At 47.5% G+C, this 18,536-nt stretch overlaps 1 protein-coding gene across 2 annotated transcripts in view; it reads right to left on the reverse strand.

Moving 5' to 3' along the window:
• Window positions 1-1,049: 1,049 nt before the first annotated feature.
• Window positions 1,050-18,536, reverse strand: part of ASXL1 (ASXL transcriptional regulator 1) — a 31,923-nt gene continuing 14,436 nt past the window's right edge. Inside the window, exons 3-12 of one of the 2 annotated variants that reach the window (XM_079978871.1) lie at window positions 17,160-17,268; window positions 16,577-16,697; window positions 13,801-13,898; window positions 11,844-11,937; window positions 10,583-10,723; window positions 9,404-9,567; window positions 9,220-9,316; window positions 7,373-7,478; window positions 6,236-6,821; window positions 1,050-5,448 (exon numbers count right to left, since the gene is read on the reverse strand). In XM_079978871.1, the coding sequence (XP_079834997.1) occupies window positions 2,701-5,448; window positions 6,236-6,821; window positions 7,373-7,478; window positions 9,220-9,316; window positions 9,404-9,567; window positions 10,583-10,723; window positions 11,844-11,937; window positions 13,801-13,898; window positions 16,577-16,697; window positions 17,160-17,268 (4,264 nt within the window). In that variant the 3' untranslated portion in view covers window positions 1,050-2,700. Of the gene's footprint in view, window positions 5,449-6,235; window positions 6,822-7,372; window positions 7,479-9,219; window positions 9,317-9,403; window positions 9,568-10,582; window positions 10,733-11,843; window positions 11,938-13,800; window positions 13,899-16,576; window positions 16,698-17,159; window positions 17,269-18,536 lie in introns of both variants that reach the window. The other variant, XM_079978870.1, reaches the window with a different exon arrangement.

Consider the following 18,536-nt stretch of genomic DNA (forward strand, 5'->3'; position numbering starts at 1 on the left):
TATAATAAAGTTGCTAGGTGCACCTCTGGGTGTGGGGAGTTCCATAACTTAAAGGCCACCACAGAGGCAATCTCTCTGTCTACCACCTTCCAGGCCTCTTAAGGACACCAGGAGGCCTCCTCGACCAATCTCAGCACCTGAGGTGGTCTTTTGGGTATTTGTCATTGAGGGCTTTAAACACTAATGTGAGCACCTTGAATTGGGCCCAAAACTAAACTGGCAACCAGTGCAGCTGTTTTAACACACAGGGTAAAGGTAAAGGACCCCTGACAGTTAAGTCCAGTTGTGAACGATTCTGGCTCATCTCACTTTACTGGCCAAGGGAGCCGGCGTTTGTCCGCAGTTTCCCCGGGTCATGCGGCCAGCATGACTAAGCCACTTCTGGCGAAACCAGAGCAGCGCATGGAAACGCCGTTGACCTTCCCACTGGATCGCTACCTATTTATCTACTTGCACTTTAATGTGCTTTCAAACTGCTAGGTGGGCAGGAGCTGGGACCGAGCAACAGCTCACCCTGTGGCAGGGATTCGAACTGCCAACCTTTCGATCGGCAAGCCCTAGGGCTCTGTGGTTTAGACTATAGCACCACCCGCATCCCTTAACACACATGTTAAATAGAACCCTAGCCAGTAATGTAGCCACTGCACTTTTGGACCAACTAAAGTTTCAGAGGAGTCTTCAAGGGCAGCCCCACATTCAGTGCACTGCAATAATCCAATATGGCAGTTACCAGAGCATGGAGTATGGTGGCCGAGTCATCTCCCTCCAGCAGCGGTTGGAGTTAGTGAACCAGCCAGAGCTGAAAAAGGCAATCCTAGCCACCAAGACCACCCAAACTTCACGACAGCATTGAATACAGGAGCACGCCTCCCGTCTGCAAATCTCCTAGGGGAGTGCAGCCCCACCCAGGGCAACTCCAGTGTGGGATACTTTCCAGCAGGGAGCTGTGTTATTGCATTGCACAAGAAGCAAGTCTCAGTAACATCCCTCCTTGCTAATTCCCTTGCATGGAACTGGTGAAATATCAGAAGGAAGATTAAAACCACAAGTTTGCTTTTTCAAAATGTTTATTTTTTTTCCAATACCACAAGGGACATACAACACCAGGGGTCATCAGAGAGGACTCCCCCTCCCCACCAGACCAGCATCAGTCTGTACACTACAGTGGCCCCGAGGGGGTGCAGAGTGAGGGGCCCCAACTCTGCCCCCCCATCTTTGGTAAGCAGGTTTTAGACCATCAGCTTAGTTGCCTTTAATACCGCAATTCTTTTAAGCTCTCTCATCTCCATGTTTCCAACTAAAAAGCTGCTACATTGATTTAAGAGTAAACCTTTCTGGAAAACGAGGTCCAGGTTTTACACTTCTATAGCTTTTGAGCGGGGAGGGCTACAATTAATGAAAAAGAGGAGTCCGGTCAAGGAAGAGGTAGGTAGGAGCTAAAGGAGAAGAGGAAGATGACTGACCTTCGCTATCCATTTGCTCTAATGAAAATGGAGTCTTTTGCTTCCTCCCTCGCCCCTCAAGAGGGAAGCCCGCTGCAGCCAACGCAGGGCACCCCAAGGAGAGGCGCGCTGGCTTGCCTGCTCCCACCAGCTAAACGTGCCACCTGAGCGCTTGCCTCCAGCTCCCTCTAGAGTTGCAAGAGGGGCAGTGAGAAGCACAACTTCGGAGCCAGAGCAGCTGAGCGAGACCTGAAACAAACGCTGCATCTCTCGCTCAAAGAGCAGGAGAGGCCGTTGCAGGCATGAGGCAGGACAGAACACAGCAGCTCCGATTATAGACAGCAATTAGTAACCGACACCACTTTAATGCAATACTGCTGCAGCCTGAAAAATAAATGAATTTTAAAAAACCCTTTTATGTACATAACATCAATTTACAGAATTGCCCAGTACTGTGTACAACATATAAATACATGATCCAACAGATGCATAGAGGGTACATATAGGAGCCAAACATTTCACTTTTTACACCCAAGAACAAAAAGTTTAAAAATTTCTGCTTAGAAAATAAAAAGGTCACACCCAGCGCCACTGCCCCTTGGTGGTTACAATTCCTCTGGCGCAGAGGCTGCCTGCGACAGAAGACAATGGCAGCCGAAGCCTCTGCCCTGACACAGCTGCACACAGCTAGGCCCCTCCAATACGGAAGATGACGCCACACTCACCATCTCGGTGGTGACCCTCGTCCTGCAGTCCAGCCCTGAAGCCCACAACCATTTATTTCCTGCTCTCTCTAAGTGGAAGGATCTAGAAAAACAACCACCTCTCCCCACCCCCCAACCCAAGCCGGGAAGATTGCAGGAAGGGAGAATGGAAGACTGAATTCTGTAGACCCCTGCCAAGAGGGGTCTACTTAACCCAGCCGCTAAGAAAGAAAGAAAGAAAAAAGGATGGTGCTGGCTCCAGTTCCCATGGAGCAAACCTCCCTCCTCAAAGGGCTCAAGGAACACAAATCACTAGTGCCAAGGAAGGCATTAAGCAAGCAGAATGTTCAGCAATTCTTGTGGGTGGGGGCAGGGAACCCCTCAGAAATGGGATGGTCCAATCCTAGCAGGAAAATCAAATATACAGTGCTAACATTGCCTCTATTATGACCAGAATATTTTGTGTACAGATTCCAGAATCCTCGTTATCAAAACAGACACACGAAATATACAGCTCCCACCCCCCCAAATCCCTTTTCCAGGGCCGTAATTCATCATCTTACCACAAGGCACAACACACAAAGCTTGGAGGGGCCAATGCAGTCATCGTGACAAAACGCCCCACAGCCTTTGCACATGATCATGGCTTTAAGGCTGCATGAACACTTGAGTGAAATCTCCTCCATGCTGCCGCTATCGGCAAACATCTGTGCAGAGAGGGACATGCCACGGGACGTGGCAAAGTTCGCTTTGTGGCTTAGCTGCATCATGCTTCCTGCAAGGCTCCTGGGGAAGCCTGGCACGCTGGAGGCGTAATTGAAGCCGGCAGAATTCAGCTGCAGCTTTGAAAGCTTCCCGTAAAAGGCCTGCTTGATGTTGAGCTGGGAAGGGATGGAGGAAGGCTCCAGGGGTTGGGCAAGTCCCTTCCCCAGTTCCCTTGGCCACTTGAAAAAGGGCAAGTTCCCAACACGAGGGCTGCTTTGCAGGTGCTCCATCAGCTCCACAGGGCTTGGAGGGGCCTCCTTCCTCTTCTCCACGTTCCTCTTGGCTGGGCCAGAGCCTGGCAGGACCTTCTTGTTCTCCACTCCTCTGCCACCACCTCCTCCAACGTGCGCACGCTGCTTCGGAGGCCAGTCTTCCCTTGTTGTGACTTGCACGCCGTGTCCAGGCGTGGCACTCTTGGGGGGCGGTAGCAGCTTACTGTGTGAAAGCATGCCCAGGATGGGAGAGGGTTCCAGGACTCTGGGGTGCTGGGCTCTGGCAGCTGCACTGCAGGGAAAGCCAGAACCAAAGACTTTCTTCCCAAGAGCTCCTCCTCTCGGTTGATCTGGACCCAGAGAGGTTGTGCCGGTCGCTTTCAGCTTCTCTTCTGGGCTCCCAGGGGCAAGAGATTCTGCAGGGACAGCGGCAGAGGAATCTTTTCTATTGTTGTAAGTGCAGGAGGAGAACGTTGCTCCTCCCAGGCCCAGCTTATCAGGTTTCTGGGAAGTACCCACTGCTCGATCTGGAGAGTCTGAGCTTTTCTCGGGTTCCTTCTCTACCCTCTCCACAGGCAAAGGTGTTGGGCCAGAAGTGCACTGCCTCTTGGGGAAGTCCCTCAGAAACCTTGGTGCACAGTATCCATTGCCGACTTCGCTACTTGTGTCCAGCCCCTCATTCCCACATGGCTTTTGGGAAAGGGAACTCTTGCACTTGGTCTCCATAGGGAAAGAACAAACTTTGTTCAGAACTGTTTTGAGAGGCGGTCTTCCCTTGAGCAACTGAACCACCAGAGGGTTGCTTGCTTCTACAGATAGAGGCTTGGGGGTCTCCACCACCAGAGGTCTTTCCTGGCCTTCTGCATCAACATGGAGGGAAGATTCACAGGCTTCCTGCAGACGAGATGCCTGCAGTTGACAGATGTTGGTGGTCCCTGCTTCTGACGGCAAGCCCTCCCTGCACAAGGAAGTGTCAGTTCTAACCAAACTTTCTAATTTGATCCTGTTATGTTCCTCCTGGTGGCCCCTGTCAGGATCAGCTCCTTTCTCGGTAGCTTTGCTGTAGTCTTGCCCCAACTCTGCGCTCTCATCCGTCAAGTCAGCTTCCAAGTCGGATGCCGTCTCCGTTGTCTCGCTTAGAATGCTCCTGGTTTCATCACTGGAGGGGCTGGTGCTTGGTTTGGCCTTCGCCTGCTGTCCGTCTGTCTCCACTCCTGTCCTCAGCAACACCTCCCACGGGGGAAGGCCTTCAGACAGCAGCAATGGCTTCGACAGAGAAACTTCATCCTTGCTGGTGTTGCATAGCCCGCCTGGCGTTTCTCTTCCGTGCCGCTGTGGGGCCAGCTGGCTTGGGGACATGTGGAACTGTGAGGAGAGTTCCTCTGTCCCGACAATGCTGGAGTTCTCTGGATTGGGGATATGCTCCTCTATGTTTGGGCCAGATGTCATATCTGGCCCCTTTTCTAGTTTGCTCTCCAGGCCAACGGTACGGCTAGAAGTACCAAAGGTGGTTTCTTTCAGAATAGAGGCACAATTCGGAGGGGAACAGTGGCCATGCTCATGCCCTTCCGTTCTACTTGCGCCTTTGAAGAGAGCCACTGGAGAACGGCTTTGTTTGCTGCTTGGAGAAAATTCACTTCCCTCCTTCCTACCACGTCCCTCTTGGGAAGCAGCGCCTGCAGACGGTTCACTACTTATATCACTTGGGAGCTGCCCAGAGCTGCCCACTGGCGTCTCCGTGGCTAGGTGACCAAGGGACGGCTCAGCCACAGCGCCTCCCAAGCAGCTGCCCCCGGAAGCTTCTGCAAGCTGGGTAGCACCTTCAGACCGAAGTGAAGTCAGGCCGGAGGCCTGCCCAAATGCAAAATCTCCCTCTGCCTGTGGGGAAGAGGCCTTTTGCACGCAAGAGTCTGCTTTGGCCAGCTCAAAGCCGGTCTCCTCTTCTAGGTGTGAAAACGACAGTAGCTGTGCTCGCTGTAAATCTGACCTGCACTTCCCACGAGTTCTCTTCGATCGCCAGTATTTGGGGCGGTGACCGGGCTGCCGGATCCTGCAGCCGCTGCCGCTGCCGCCACCACCACCACCGCCTTCATCCGTGTTCCTTCCACCTCCTCCCGGCCCACCCCCACCTCCAATGGCGGTGGCAGGAGAAGCAGCCTCTCGCTGGATCCTGCCTTGCACAGCACAGGCCTTAAAGTCAGCAGAGGCTGAGTCCCCGTTTCTGTCCTGGCCGGAGGGTTCTGTATTGGGGATAATCCTAGGACATATCTGGTAGGCTGGCTGACCTTTAACCACCCAGGGGGGTTTGATGCGGGAAAGTTGAATCTGTAAAAGAAGCAGACAAAAACAATAGCAGTTTTACACAATGCACTGGTGCTTGGATATGTGTGCTTTAGAATTACTGCACAGGAGCCCTCGATGGGGCTCCAGAAAACTTGCAAGCACATCATTTCAACTGTTATTCTCAAAAGATTTCTGGGAATGAAGTCAGGTAAAGGCATTCATTACCAGAGTCCTAGGAAGAAGGAGTATCTGATAAGCTAGTTGGGTTTTTGTTGTACTGTCTTTTAATGCTTTTCATTGTTTTTGCAAGAACCTTGAGCTCTGGGCAGGCAGCAAATAAAACACTTCTATAAAAAATCTGTATGCCCAGGAAAAACCTTCCAACTCAGACCTTTTCTCACCCAGAAGGTGAAGCTCTGCTAAGAGTGAAGCTCTAGGAACTGACCCAAATGGGACTGGGGCGGAGGGCATGGGAGAGGCTCACCAAAGTTGTCCAAGCGGGACCAAGTTAAGAGGGGGGGCAGTGCCCAAAGCTGTTAATGGCGTGGGTGCATTTAAGCTATACTGAACCAAGCAAAAGGCTTTGTTGGAAGTAACTGCAAGAGAAACCCCTCCATTTACAGACGAGCAAACAGAAGAGAGGATAAGCTTGCTTTCTGAGGGAGGGAAGGCTTTTCCAAGCTCATCCACCTACCTGCTTGCTTGCCTTCCTTCCCCACCCATGCCCAGAGGGAGAGAGAGAAGGAGACTATCAAACACAGGCTGCTCCAGGTCGCTCTAGCCCTGGTCCCCAAAGGCCTGAACGACCTGGGGCGAGGCTGTTACTTACCCGGATGGGTGGGACTTTGGGTTCCTCTTTGGTGGGCTGTGGCTTTTCTGGGTGAACACTTTCAATTGTGTTACGAAAGGACTGACGATCTTCAAGCCGGGGCTTCTTCTCGGGGAAGGAGGCAGAGGCAGCCTGCTCAAAGCACTTCCTCTTCTGCTCCTTGGACTCCTGGTCTTGGGGCTCCTGGGACAGGCTGGGGATTCTGCCCAACACCGCGGCCGCCGGCATCGCATCTTCTACCTTGCTCTGGATCCTGGTCGCCTCAGGCGAAATCTCCGATTTCGGAGACACCCGGCTCCTTTCACACAAGTCCACTTCCGGCTTCGCGTCCCTCTGACTGGGGGACTTCGGCTCCGGGGATGGTGCCTCTTTGGCCGCCTCCACGTGCTCTGCCTCGCCGAGTTTGCTCAGGCTCTCCCGGGTTCTGCACCGGAGGGCACGCTTCTTCAGGTGTCCGTCTTGCTGCCGGGTGACAGGGCCACGCTTCACCCTTGGAGGTTCCTCTTGGGAGGCTGAGGAAGCCCTGGTCTCTCTGTTAACTGGAGCTCCTTTTTCTTGCTGAGGCATCTCAATAGTCAAGCCCAGCCTGTAGGTCAGGGACACAAGGCAGGAAGTGAAAGGAACCCCAAATTAGTTAATGGTATTATTCTGATTCTACTGGAACTTGACACCTTGCCTGAGCCAGTAGCCAAGATCAACTGGGGCACCTCAGGATAAGCTTAGGTTGTTGTACATTATAAAGCAATTCTGCGTTAAATTTCTACAGCATTTTTAAAAAGTGCAAATTCTTGCTAGGTCAACCCATTGCCTTCATATTCATTTGCCAGAACTTTAATTGCCCTTGCAAATTGAAAGACCTAGGGTGATAGCCAGCATTAGGAACTTGGGTCAATTAAATTAAATTAGATTAGTCTATTCCAAGTATGACTTGGCTGGATATCACCTGTAAAAATTCATTTTAAAAATTAAAAGGTTGGAGGTAGAGATGGTGAACTGTGGCCTCCCTGAGAGAGATAAACCTCTGCAGGCCCCCTTGCAACACTACACTCCCTACCCCCACAAACGATGGCACAGAAACAGGTGAAGTTAGTTTGTGGTTTTGTTTTTAAAAGATATTCAATAAAAACACCCACTTACTTTTGCCCATAGTAGTCCTCAAAAAACCTCTCCTTCCACTGCTCTGTTTTCTTTTCCTTCTCCATTTCTTGTCTTATGCGAACCTGCATTTCATGAGTGAACTCCCCTGCAAAAAAGCCAACAATGAGAAGCTGGAAGCAGCAGGTGCTAGTATCCCAACTCAACAAATGTCGCATCAGGCAAGTGCATGGCAGGGTTAAGTCCAGGGCAGAAGAGACTATACTTTTGCGCTCTTGTCAGGTGAGCTGTAATGATCTCAGGGGGACTCGGCCTTGGTGCCAAAGGGACAGCATTAATTGGGGCAAAATCATTTTTAAAAACCAATCAACGTGGGGAAGCTTTGCTGAATGCTTTGCATGTTCTTTGAAGTCTTACGTTAATTACATATGAACAACTTTTTCTTTAACTGACAGAGTTCTTCTAACTGTCTTAAATGCTGCCATTCCACTTTCGCAGCAGATCTCCCCTTTCCTCTCACCTGCAGTCCCTCATGCATCTTCAAGATCTGCTCCAGAGGGTGGATGAGAAAAGGAGAGCAAGGGGAATAAGCCCTGCTGGATGCAACTGAATGCTTCAGAGCAATAGAGGAGCCATGATCCAGGGAACCTTGGAGTTCCCCCCAGCATTTCAGGGGTTCCTCAATGAAGAAACAAGTATGGTGAACAAGGTTCCCCCCAAACGCAGCTTGTTCACCACACAACTAATTGTCCCCTGCAATGTATAGCTAGAGGACAGCCTGGGCAAGATCCGAAGCACCTACTAAAGTCTGCATGAGGACAATGTCAATGCCAAAGAGGGTGCCCTAGGTTAGAACAAAGCCCAGAATCGTTTGCAACAAACTGGCTCCATGGCAGACACACCGGTTTCTTAGAATCCAAGTTGGTGCCAAAAGCTGTTATCTTTGAAAGGGAGATAAAAGGAAACCTAAAAGTATTTTGGCTGCCTTCCTCTTTAGAGATTTCTCCCTCCAGGGATTCAGCAAGATGAGGATCTTTAATCTTTTAATACAGACTCAGAGCTGAAAGGATCGTATATAACCCTGCCTTTTCACTAAAAGTATACAGTGATCAAGTTGGCTAAAAATAAATTCATAAAAACAATTGCATGAGTCTCTGATTTTAGACTGGCTTTCTGGCCTAGGAGGTGGAAGTACAATGGTACCCCGGTTTTCGAACGTAATCCATTCCAGAAGACAGTTTGACTTCCGAAACATTTGAAAACCGAGGCACAAAGGGCGGTTGGCAAACTCAGTAGAGAAAATTGGGGGGGGGGGGGGGACTCAGCGGAAGCCATTTGACTTCCAAGGCATGTTCAAAAAATGGATACTTCCGAGTTTTCAGAGTTTGAAAACCGAAACGTTCGACTTCCGAGGCATTCAAAAACTGAGGTACCACTGTACTTCTGAGCCATGCAGATCATTCAAAATACTTAAGAGCCAAATTGATGATCTGCCCTGAAAATACAGAGCTATCACCACCGATGCCTCATAATCCACCAGAAGCTTCCTACAGATTTTTTTCCAAGTCACCTTACACAACTGAGGAGAGCAGGAGGCACCTGAGGCCTCGCACTCCAACAGGCTTTGCTGCTAAAGCAGACAGAATTAAATTTTACTGAATCTGTCTGCAAGGTGGAAGGTCAGCGAAGAAGATGGATGCTGACACTGGGAAAAAGCCGCCAATGTTTCTGTTAAGGTTCTTTGGGTGCCTGTGCTCCTGCCACCTCATAAATCAAGAGGCGCAGAGTGACTTGCACCACCACAAAGCAGGATCCGGGGAGTTTGACTTTAAGTGTATTCTGCACTGGCTGGCCTCTACCAAAGCAGCCGCTCCACCCCAGGCACCTACCATCAGCCAGTCTCTCTCTCCAGCTCTGGGCTGCATGGGTGAAGAACTCGTTATTCAGAGCGCTCCCACTAAGCCGCATCAGCCCATCCGTCCCGGCCTAAAAGGAAACAAGCCACAGCAGATGAGAAGCATGCACAAGTGTCGCAGAACAGAGGGGCAAGACGTGGCTGGTGGGGATCCGTACCTGCCTGTCCACTTCAGGGAGAAGGAGAAGCAGCTGCTGCTGGAAGTGCAGGGGCAAAACATTGAAGGTCCTGGAATTTATCAGCGCTCGCAGGTTTGTGTTGACGAGAATGGAGCCAGGCGTCTCAAAGTCTATATCATCGCCTCGGTTCCTCTTCATTTGTCCTGCAGTTGCCGAAGAGTCTCATAAAACCAGGGATATTTACACAGTCTACATGCAAGAGGCCCTGCCCGCAACCCGGTAGCTGTAGCCCTCCAAAACACAGAAGGCGCTTCCAAGCAGGTTTCCACAAATCAACAGACAGCAGCACAGGCCGATACAGGCAGCTTGAACAATTAGGTCTTTCAAAAGACCTTGGCATCACCTGAATGCCAAGCACAATGGAGCCACTTTGAAACCACTGCGGCCTCCTGCCTCAAGAGCTTTCTGCTCCAGGAGGAAAACAGCTGGAGTGTGTCTGGGCAGATGTGTGGATGTAGCAACTACCCCCAAGCAAAATGACAGGCCCCCAAAGTAGAGAGAACTGGCCTGGGGCTGCTTGCTTCAGTCAGTGAGCAACTCCCCAGCTCTATACTTCAGGGACCAACAGGAGCACCCACCTCCAGTCATTTAAAAAACGACCACAGGAAAACACCATCAGCTCATGCGGTGGTGGTAGAAGAGACACAAACCAAGTATGCTTTACGAATGATTTTAATTGTCTGGACAGAGAAAAGTGAACAGCCATTTTATCCCCAGTCAGAAAATTTAAGATTCTATCAGAAACTTTAAATATAGTCCTGTACAAGTAACTGATTCTCTTCGTTCCTGCTCCTTGAGGATTTGTATGGAGTTTGTTTACTCACAGGGGTATAGAGGAAGGTTAAAATTATGCAATGCTCTATATTGTTCTGCCCACAGGGCAATGCAATGAACAACACCAAAAGCCATTTATCATCAATTACAAAAATATAAATTCAGCACATTGCCATCTAAAGACAGCAAATTCCAAAAATCAGTTTAATGTCCCAGCAAAACTACACATTAAAAGCCTATAGAAATAAAGGTGCTGGTCTAAGGTGATGGTACAAAAAGCAGGACTTCCAAGGCAAACCTGAATGCCTGGACTTGCCTATAAAAGCCCTGGGCTCTTTCTGTTTGAAGCAAGAAATCTAGATACAGACAACAGACTGCACCTACCACTTGTGGGTTTCCGGAATCCTCGGATCAGCTGTGGAGGGTCCCTGCTGATTTCTGTCCTGCTGCGTATAGCAGTGTTGCCACTCAGGGCAGAAGAACTGCTGCTGCTGCTGCTGCTGCTCTCGCCACCAACTTGTCTCCCTGTGAACCCTGAAACCAGTGAGCAAGGAGCACCCCACAAGACAACGTTAACACTCCCCACATTCCTCACTGGACCTTATTATTATTAAACACAACCTCCACCAAGGTAAGCAGCTATGGCTCAGACAGGTAAGGGTATGGTCAGGTGAGCAAATGCTACGCTACAGAAACCCAAATCTTGACATTACAGTACTCAGTTTGCACAATTTATTCCAGCTCCCATTATCTTGGTTTTTTTTTGGGGGGGGGTGGAGGCAGGAAGTGAGAATAAGCGCAGAAAGGGATAGGCAGCTGAACAGGAAAGGAGCAGCCCCACCCAGTCCCCTCTGGTTTCAAAGCCCCCTTTACTCCTGTCATTATGCTTGGCAACAATTATTTCCCTTCCTGTCTGTCTTCAGCCTCTAAGCCTGCTGAGAGAGCTTCTCATTCTTTTCTTTTTACATATATAGTGTAAGCACCACGTAAATGATTAGGAGGGTTTGATGATGGTAATATTGATGGTTTTTATAATGCAAATCACTCCAGTAATCCTTGGATGAAAGGTAGTATATAAATTTAATAAATAAAAAATATTATTATTTTAGAGTAGAAATGTCTCTAATTTTTCCATGCAACAATGCTATGAGGCAGATGAAGGTACAAGATTTTAATCTGCTAACCATCTTTTTGCCATCTCATTTTTGTGGATTTTTTGTATTTCTATATTCTTGCAAATTTAATAAAAATGATCTACTAAAAAACAACAACCCAAGAATGTTCCATGAACAAGGATCTGAACAAAGGCTACTCACGCTGAGGCCCTACAAATATCTACAACTGCAGAGGCCGGGTGGTGGCTGCTGCAGCTATTGCTTTCTTCTCTTCTGTTAAAAGAATAGTGTTAAATGAAGCCAGGGATGGAACTCAAAGCCTAGGAGACACTTTAAACCAATTTCCCAGTGAGCTGTATTCGGAACAGGGTACAATGTGTAGCACAGAGCCCTAGCAGACCTAAAAAGTGCCAAAGAATCTCTGTTGTGCATGGCACTCGGAAGCTCTTGTGAGAGGTGACAGATAGGAGTTTGGTACTGGAGAGCTCATGTAGATGTGCAAAGTCAATGGGGGTGGGGAGTTGGCTCACCTGAAGAAGTTTCCATATGAGCACCATTTACTTTCAGAGGAGTCAAAACTACACGAGGAAGCATCACTCCTGTCTTTTTCTTCTGTTTGCTTGCCTGTATCCCAGAAAAGACCAAAAGAAAGACAGCGCTGGTGAGGAAATATCAGTTTAGGCCATGGGTAGGCAAACTAAGGGACGCAGGTGGCGCTGTGGGTTAAAGCCTCAGCGCCTAGGACTTGCCGATCGAAAGGTCGGCGGTTCGAATCCCTGCGACGGGGTGCGCTCCCGCTGCTCGGTCCCAGCGCCTGCCAACCTAGCAGTTCGAAAGCACCTCCAGGTGCAAGTAGATAAATAGGGACCGCTTACCAGCGGGAAGGTAAACGGTGTTTCCGTGTGCGGCTCTGGCTCTGGCTCTGGCCAGAGCAGCGATGTCACGCTGGCCACGTGACCCGGAAGTGTCTCCGGACAGCGCTGGCCCCTGGCCTTTTAAGTGAGATGGGCGCACAACCCCAGAGTCTGTCAAGACTGGCCCGTACGGGCAGGGGTACCTTTACCTTTTACCTAGGCAAACTAAGGCCTGGGGGCCGGATCCGGCCCAATCGCCTTCTTAATCCAGCCCATGGATGGTCCAGGAAGCAGTGTGTTTTTACATGAATAGAATGTGTCGTTTTATTTAAAATGCATCTCTGGGTTATTTGTGGGGTCTGCCTGGTGTTTTTACATTTAAAATGCATCTCTGGGTTATTTGCGGGGCATAGGAATTCATTCATTCCCCCCCCAAAAAATATAGCCCGGCCCCCTACAAGGTCTGAGGGACAGTGGACTGGCCCCCTGCTGAAAAACTTTGCTGACCCCTAGTTTAGGCTAAAGCAACAGGCTTGGCAATGACACCCCTCCCTTCCTTACTGGAGGCCCCCACCTCTTGGGGCTGTTCAGCTCCAGAGTTCCTGCACTGAGCCGGGAAGAGATCAGTCCATGTGGCCTGCAATGTCTCCCTTCAACTCTTAAGATTCTAAGGCATATTCATAGCACAAATATCTGCAATATTCACTGAGGACAAGGCAAAAGGCAAATTTATGTATTTAGAAAGGAAGGTTTATATTAAAGGCTAGAGGCAAAACAAGTCAGGAAGCAAGTAAAGAGTCTAACTGCTGGTTAAGCCCTAAGGTAGTGTACCTGGGTAAGCGAATTCAAAGTTGAATTCCCCAATCACAGTGACTCTGCTTCAATCCAAAACACACCTACAGTGGTACCTTGGGTTAAGTACTTAATTCGTTCCAGAGGTCCGTTCTTAACCTGAAACTGTTCTTAACCTGAAGCACCACTTTAGCTAATGGGGCCTCCTGCTGCTGCCCCACCGCCGGAGCACAATTTTTGTTCTCATCCTGAAACAAAGTTCTTAACCTGAAGCACTATTTCTGGGTTAGCGGAGTCTGTAACCTGAAGCGTATGAACTTCCTATTGTGTTTCATTCCTAAAGAGCCAAGCGACACTCCTTTTTGAACTAATTTGGCCAAGTCAGTAAGTGATGGGAGGGGAGGGATATACTTGGACGAATTGCCAAATCTACATAATTGGATTCCTTCAGCAAAAATCTGGACAGGTACCTACCTGGAGTAGGTGATTTATGTGGCCCTTCTATGCAGCAATTCTAGTCTGCCTGCCCAATCTTGCAAGGGCACTCTCCCTACTTGTGAATCCCAACAACTGGTGTTCAGAAGCACTCTGCCTCCAATTGTGGAGGCAGAACTCAGCCATCGAGGATAGCAGCCACTGAAGGAGAGACTTTTGCTGAAGAACTGCCACAGCAGGTCAACCTGGGCAGCTGCAGGTTTCTCCTTCTACCCCACCAGAGCTCTGTTGAGCCCTTCTTTTATTTTTACTTCTTCTTTTACTTAAAAGGTTTATATGCACTGCTATCCTTCCTGATGCATTCTGCTTTGCCCCACAAGTCCCCAGTCAAATGCCCCCATTCTACCTGTGAGGCTGCTCTATGGCTCTCCCGAACAGCAGGTACATTCTTGCTCTGAGGCTCAGTGGAACAAGAGGCGCTTGAGGAGGTTTCATCTAGAGATACTGAAAAGAAAAAAAATCATCCCATCAACATTGGTGGAAGAAACAAGCAGCTCAGGGTTGGGCAATTGTCTGCCCTTGACAGGCCTGCACTTCCACTGAACAAGCAAGCAAGCAGTTCTGGATCCAGCTTCATCACTGGAGACTCAGGTAATCTCGGTGGCAAGGAGTGCCTTTCGCCAGATGAAGCTGGTACAGCAACACTGGACATTCCTGGACGGAGACAGCTTGACCATGGTAATCCAGGCATTGGTGAATCCAGGCCTGGATTACAGCAAGGTGGGGCTCTCCTTGTGCAATTTGTGCAGAATGCTGCAGTGTGATTGCTCAGAGGAGTGAAACCCCTGTCAGCAAATTACTGTCAGTTTGCATTTATTGGTACAGAAAGTATTGATCTGATGTGTAGAGATCTTTCCTATTCTAATTAATCCAAGAGGCTTCTGGAAGCTTCTCTGCGTGAAAGAAGCAAGCAGAAGGTTCATGATGTTTGGGTTATTCCTTCAGAGAAGCTGAGTACAGCTGGCTAAAACTGGTTCTCTCTTTCTGTCAATGTCATGCTGACTATAATAATAAGGCCAGGAGGAGCCTGGGTTTCACTCTTTTCTACCTCTTTTTCCTTCTGGTGTGGTGTTCTGTATATAGTGTTAAGGTTTTAGTCTTCCTATAATTTATTGTAAACTTAAGTTAAGTCTGCTGCAACTGGATTTCTTATGGACAGGGCCAGTCCTGAATGTATTGGATTTGTGACCATTACGCTCATTTGCCTTCAGTAGGAGTAAAGCTCTGGTGGATTAAATACTAATTGCCTCTGATCTATTTTTTTGCGAATTCTGCAACGTGTTTAAGTTTTTACTCTGCTAACTATACACTGGAGTTCTGCTCGGGATCAATATGAGTAGAATTAATGACAATTACACCTCTGCTCAAAAGATCTGCACTGGCTGCCAATCTGTAAGTGGAACAATTCAAGGTGTTACTATTGGTATATAAAACCCGTATCAACTTGGGACTCGTTTACTTGAAGGTTCACCTTACCTCACATATGCCCACTCAACCACCTTGATCTGTAGAAATGACATTTTACAAGTGCCACTCAGTCTCCACTTGACAGGATTTATATTTCAAACATGGCAGCAACTACAGTCTGGAACTTCCTGCCTCCTGAAACCAGGCAGGCGGCTCCCCCAGTTGGTGAGGCTTATTTGACAACAGTGGAAAAACAGCCTTTAGTGTCATCGGCCCAGTCCTGTGGAGGAACACTTTGCTGGTATTCTGTTGTTGGCTTCTGTTGCCAACTTTTAAATGCTTGCTGGAAACTTTTCTCTTCTGCCAGGCCTAGGCAGCCAATTAAGAGTCATCTTCTCTGGCGATCCCTCGCAGCTAAGTAAGATTGTCTTCCATGAACACAGTCTTAATGGCGAGTCCATAAGTCACTCTGGAGGCCAATTCTGGATCCACACATCCTTCCACAGTGGGGACATAGGTTTCCAGGCAGGAGTTGATCACGGTGAGGGTTTGCCGAACGTGCCATCCTCTTAGCATGTTTCTCCCTTTCGTCCTGAGTTTGAGCGTCTTCAAAGTCCATGACACCTTTGGTAAAGGCTGTTCTCCAATTGGGGCACTCGCAGGCCAGTGTTTCCAAATTGTCAGTGTTTACACTACATTTTTAAAGATTTGCCTTGAGAGTCTTTTAACCTCTTTTGTTGACCACCAGCATTATGCTTTCCATTTTTAAGTTCAGAATAGAGTAGTTGCTTTGGAAGACGATAATCAGGCATCTGAACATGACCAGTCCAACGAAGCTGACATTGAAGAATCATTGCTTCGACACTGGTGATCTTTGCTTCTTCCAGTACACTGATATTAGTTCGCCTGTCTTCCCAAGTATATGTAAAATTTTGGGGAGACACAGTTGATAGAAACTTTTGGGGAGTTGTAGATGGTGTTTATAAGCGGTCCATGTTTCACAAGTGTTCCGTAAGGTTGGTAGTACAATAGCTTTGTAAACGAGCTTTTTGGTTTCCCTGCGAATGTCCTGGTCCTCAAACACCCTGCACTTCAATCGGGAGAAAGCCGCATTCACAGAACTCAGGCAATGCTGGATTTCAGCACCCATGTTGGCCCTTGTGGAAAAATAACTGCCCAGGTAGGAAAAGTGATCAACATTTTCCAATATGTCATCAACATATTGAAGCTCTATGACGGAAGTTATGGTAACCTTACTCTTTAAACCCCCCAACAAATGGTGTGTTGATGTGATGTTTGTTTTTTATTTCTTTTTGCTTTTAACTTTTCATGATGTTATTGTCCGGTTTTATAATTTTATATTGTTGTAAGCTGCTGTGATATACTTTTATGATGCAGCAGTTTATGAATATTTTTAATTAATAAATTATTAATAATACATGTTTTTGGCACCTGCCCCAAACTTCTTCACTTAGGCAAGCCCACTCAGACTAGGTAACTCTCAGGGTCCCTTCCAACTCTACAATTCTATCTGAAGCACACATCATTTTAGTTTATAATGTATATTTCAACTTGTGATTATTATTGTTTGTATTTTGACATTTTGGGGTAAATGTTTTTAGCTTCTGATTTTTATCAGTAATTTTTTGTAAACTGTTGAGAGGGTTATACAGATTCTGTTAACTAAATAAAAACTCGGCCAAGCAGGCGCTTACTGTCATTATCGCCGCTCACAGTGCTGGCTTCGTTAGAGCCACTGCTTTCGGCATCAGCAGCATCATCCAGCTCTTCTCCTTCAGGGGCAGACAGGTTCCGGGACCACTGCACAGCATCTTTCTAGAAAGACCAATCAAAGCTCTGGTGAATTTCCCCTTATGAATCAAAGTGGAAAATCACAGGGATAATACTGAACCCAAGGGAACCCTGATGTTCAATACCTAGTTAATGGGTTAGCAAACACACTAATCTCGATCCATCCACTTTGATTAAAAGTGCTGCTTTAAGCAGCGGCTTTAGAAAAAAAAAATCATGCTGTGTGTCAGGTTAGTAGGTCTTATGGCACCAATGCTCAAATATTTAAAAATCTTATGAGTGTTATATAAGCAGAATAGCAGGTCAAAATATGTAAGCAGGTTAGAATATGTAAGCTGAATAGCAGGTTAGCTTTGACTGTGAGCCCAGCTTGCCAGAAAGTCCAGATATCAGATTCTATCATGTGTCAGGTGTTCATTCAATATTTGCCAGCTAGCTAAACCTTTGCCAAATCTCTGGTGTGGAGGAAGAGCAATCTGGTCTTACCTTGAGGGTGAAAAGGCTGATGCGCCCAGGGAGTTTGTAGAAAAGCCCCTCACAGCTCCTTGAATTGGAATGGAGCATGGCATTCAGGCAGGCCAGCGGGGATGTGCCACTGAAGGAAGGAAGGAAGGAAGGAAGGGAAAATGCATCATTGGATATGGCAGCTCAGACACACATTGCTTTATAATTAACAGGAAAATTATTATGGAAACTCTGCTACTTCAGCCACCCCAACCCAGCACAGCAAGGCAAGACACCCCAGTGTTGAAAAGACACTTTCAGCCTGTCTGCACGGTATAAAGAACATATTGTTTTCATCAAACTCCCTGATCAGAATAATCACTACCAAACCAAATACCTCAGTACTTGCCCAGAGTTACTGTTTTTTATTTTGTGAAACATAAAGGTGTGCAATGCAATCTGAAGTTAAATTCTGGCCAAATAATTTTATATTGTCGAGTCAAGACCAATTTTACAACAAGGATTCTAAAATATTGTTTTAAACAGGAGATGGTGAAGGGCAGAAACATTTTTCACGAACAAGCCGCCTCGCTCCTCCCCAGTATATTTCCCTGGCTGCTGTTGGAAATAAGAGAGATCCTTCAGCTTGTAGTGGGAGAAGCATCCAAACTTGTGTGGTTTGGGCTTCTCCTTGAAGAAGCCTCTGGCTATGCCTACATGCTGGGCTCCTAAGTGAAAAGCCCAAGGCACACCTTCTATTCCACATGCTTTCGCCTCACTGCAAACACAGTTGCATGTGGAGACAAGAACAATCTGAACAGCCTTGAGTACCATCAGGGGAAAAGGTGGCGTATAAATAAATAACGGAACTAAACTTACCTAAACTAAAATAAATTAAACCATACTGTGTTATAACATGATCTTTTATTTCAGAATGCCAAAGGCAAGGAGGAGGTGCAAATATGTGTTTGCCTCTTTAGGAATATCAAATGTTGGGAAAGAATGATAAGACACGATGATGTTTAGCTATGCTGGATCCCAACACAAAACTGCCTTGGCTTTGTGAACATGGTAACAATGGATGAAATGTTCTTCTTTGGGCCCCCTTTTACAGAGAAGCATTCACAGAAAATACAAAACATAGAAAGCAGAGCTCTTTGGGTGAAAAAAAAAAGCAATTTGAAAAGATGTTACACCATCATCTCTGTGCCCCCCTCCCGTAAAGTGCTCTGTTAGATGCAGCTACTTTGAAAAGATGTCACACCTTCAAAATAAAGAGCCAGTAAGATTATTTAAGTTGATAAAGAAGCACAACTTGTTATCATTTCTAATGAATTAGCAGCACAGTTAGTTGTGATCTGTACCAGGGTGGCAAATAAATTGAAATGAAATGAAATCCAGGAGGAAACATTTTAAATT

Source organism: Podarcis cretensis, assembly GCF_951804945.1.
Source record: "Podarcis cretensis genome assembly, chromosome: 6".
Lineage (NCBI taxonomy): Eukaryota > Metazoa > Chordata > Lepidosauria > Squamata > Lacertidae > Podarcis > Podarcis cretensis.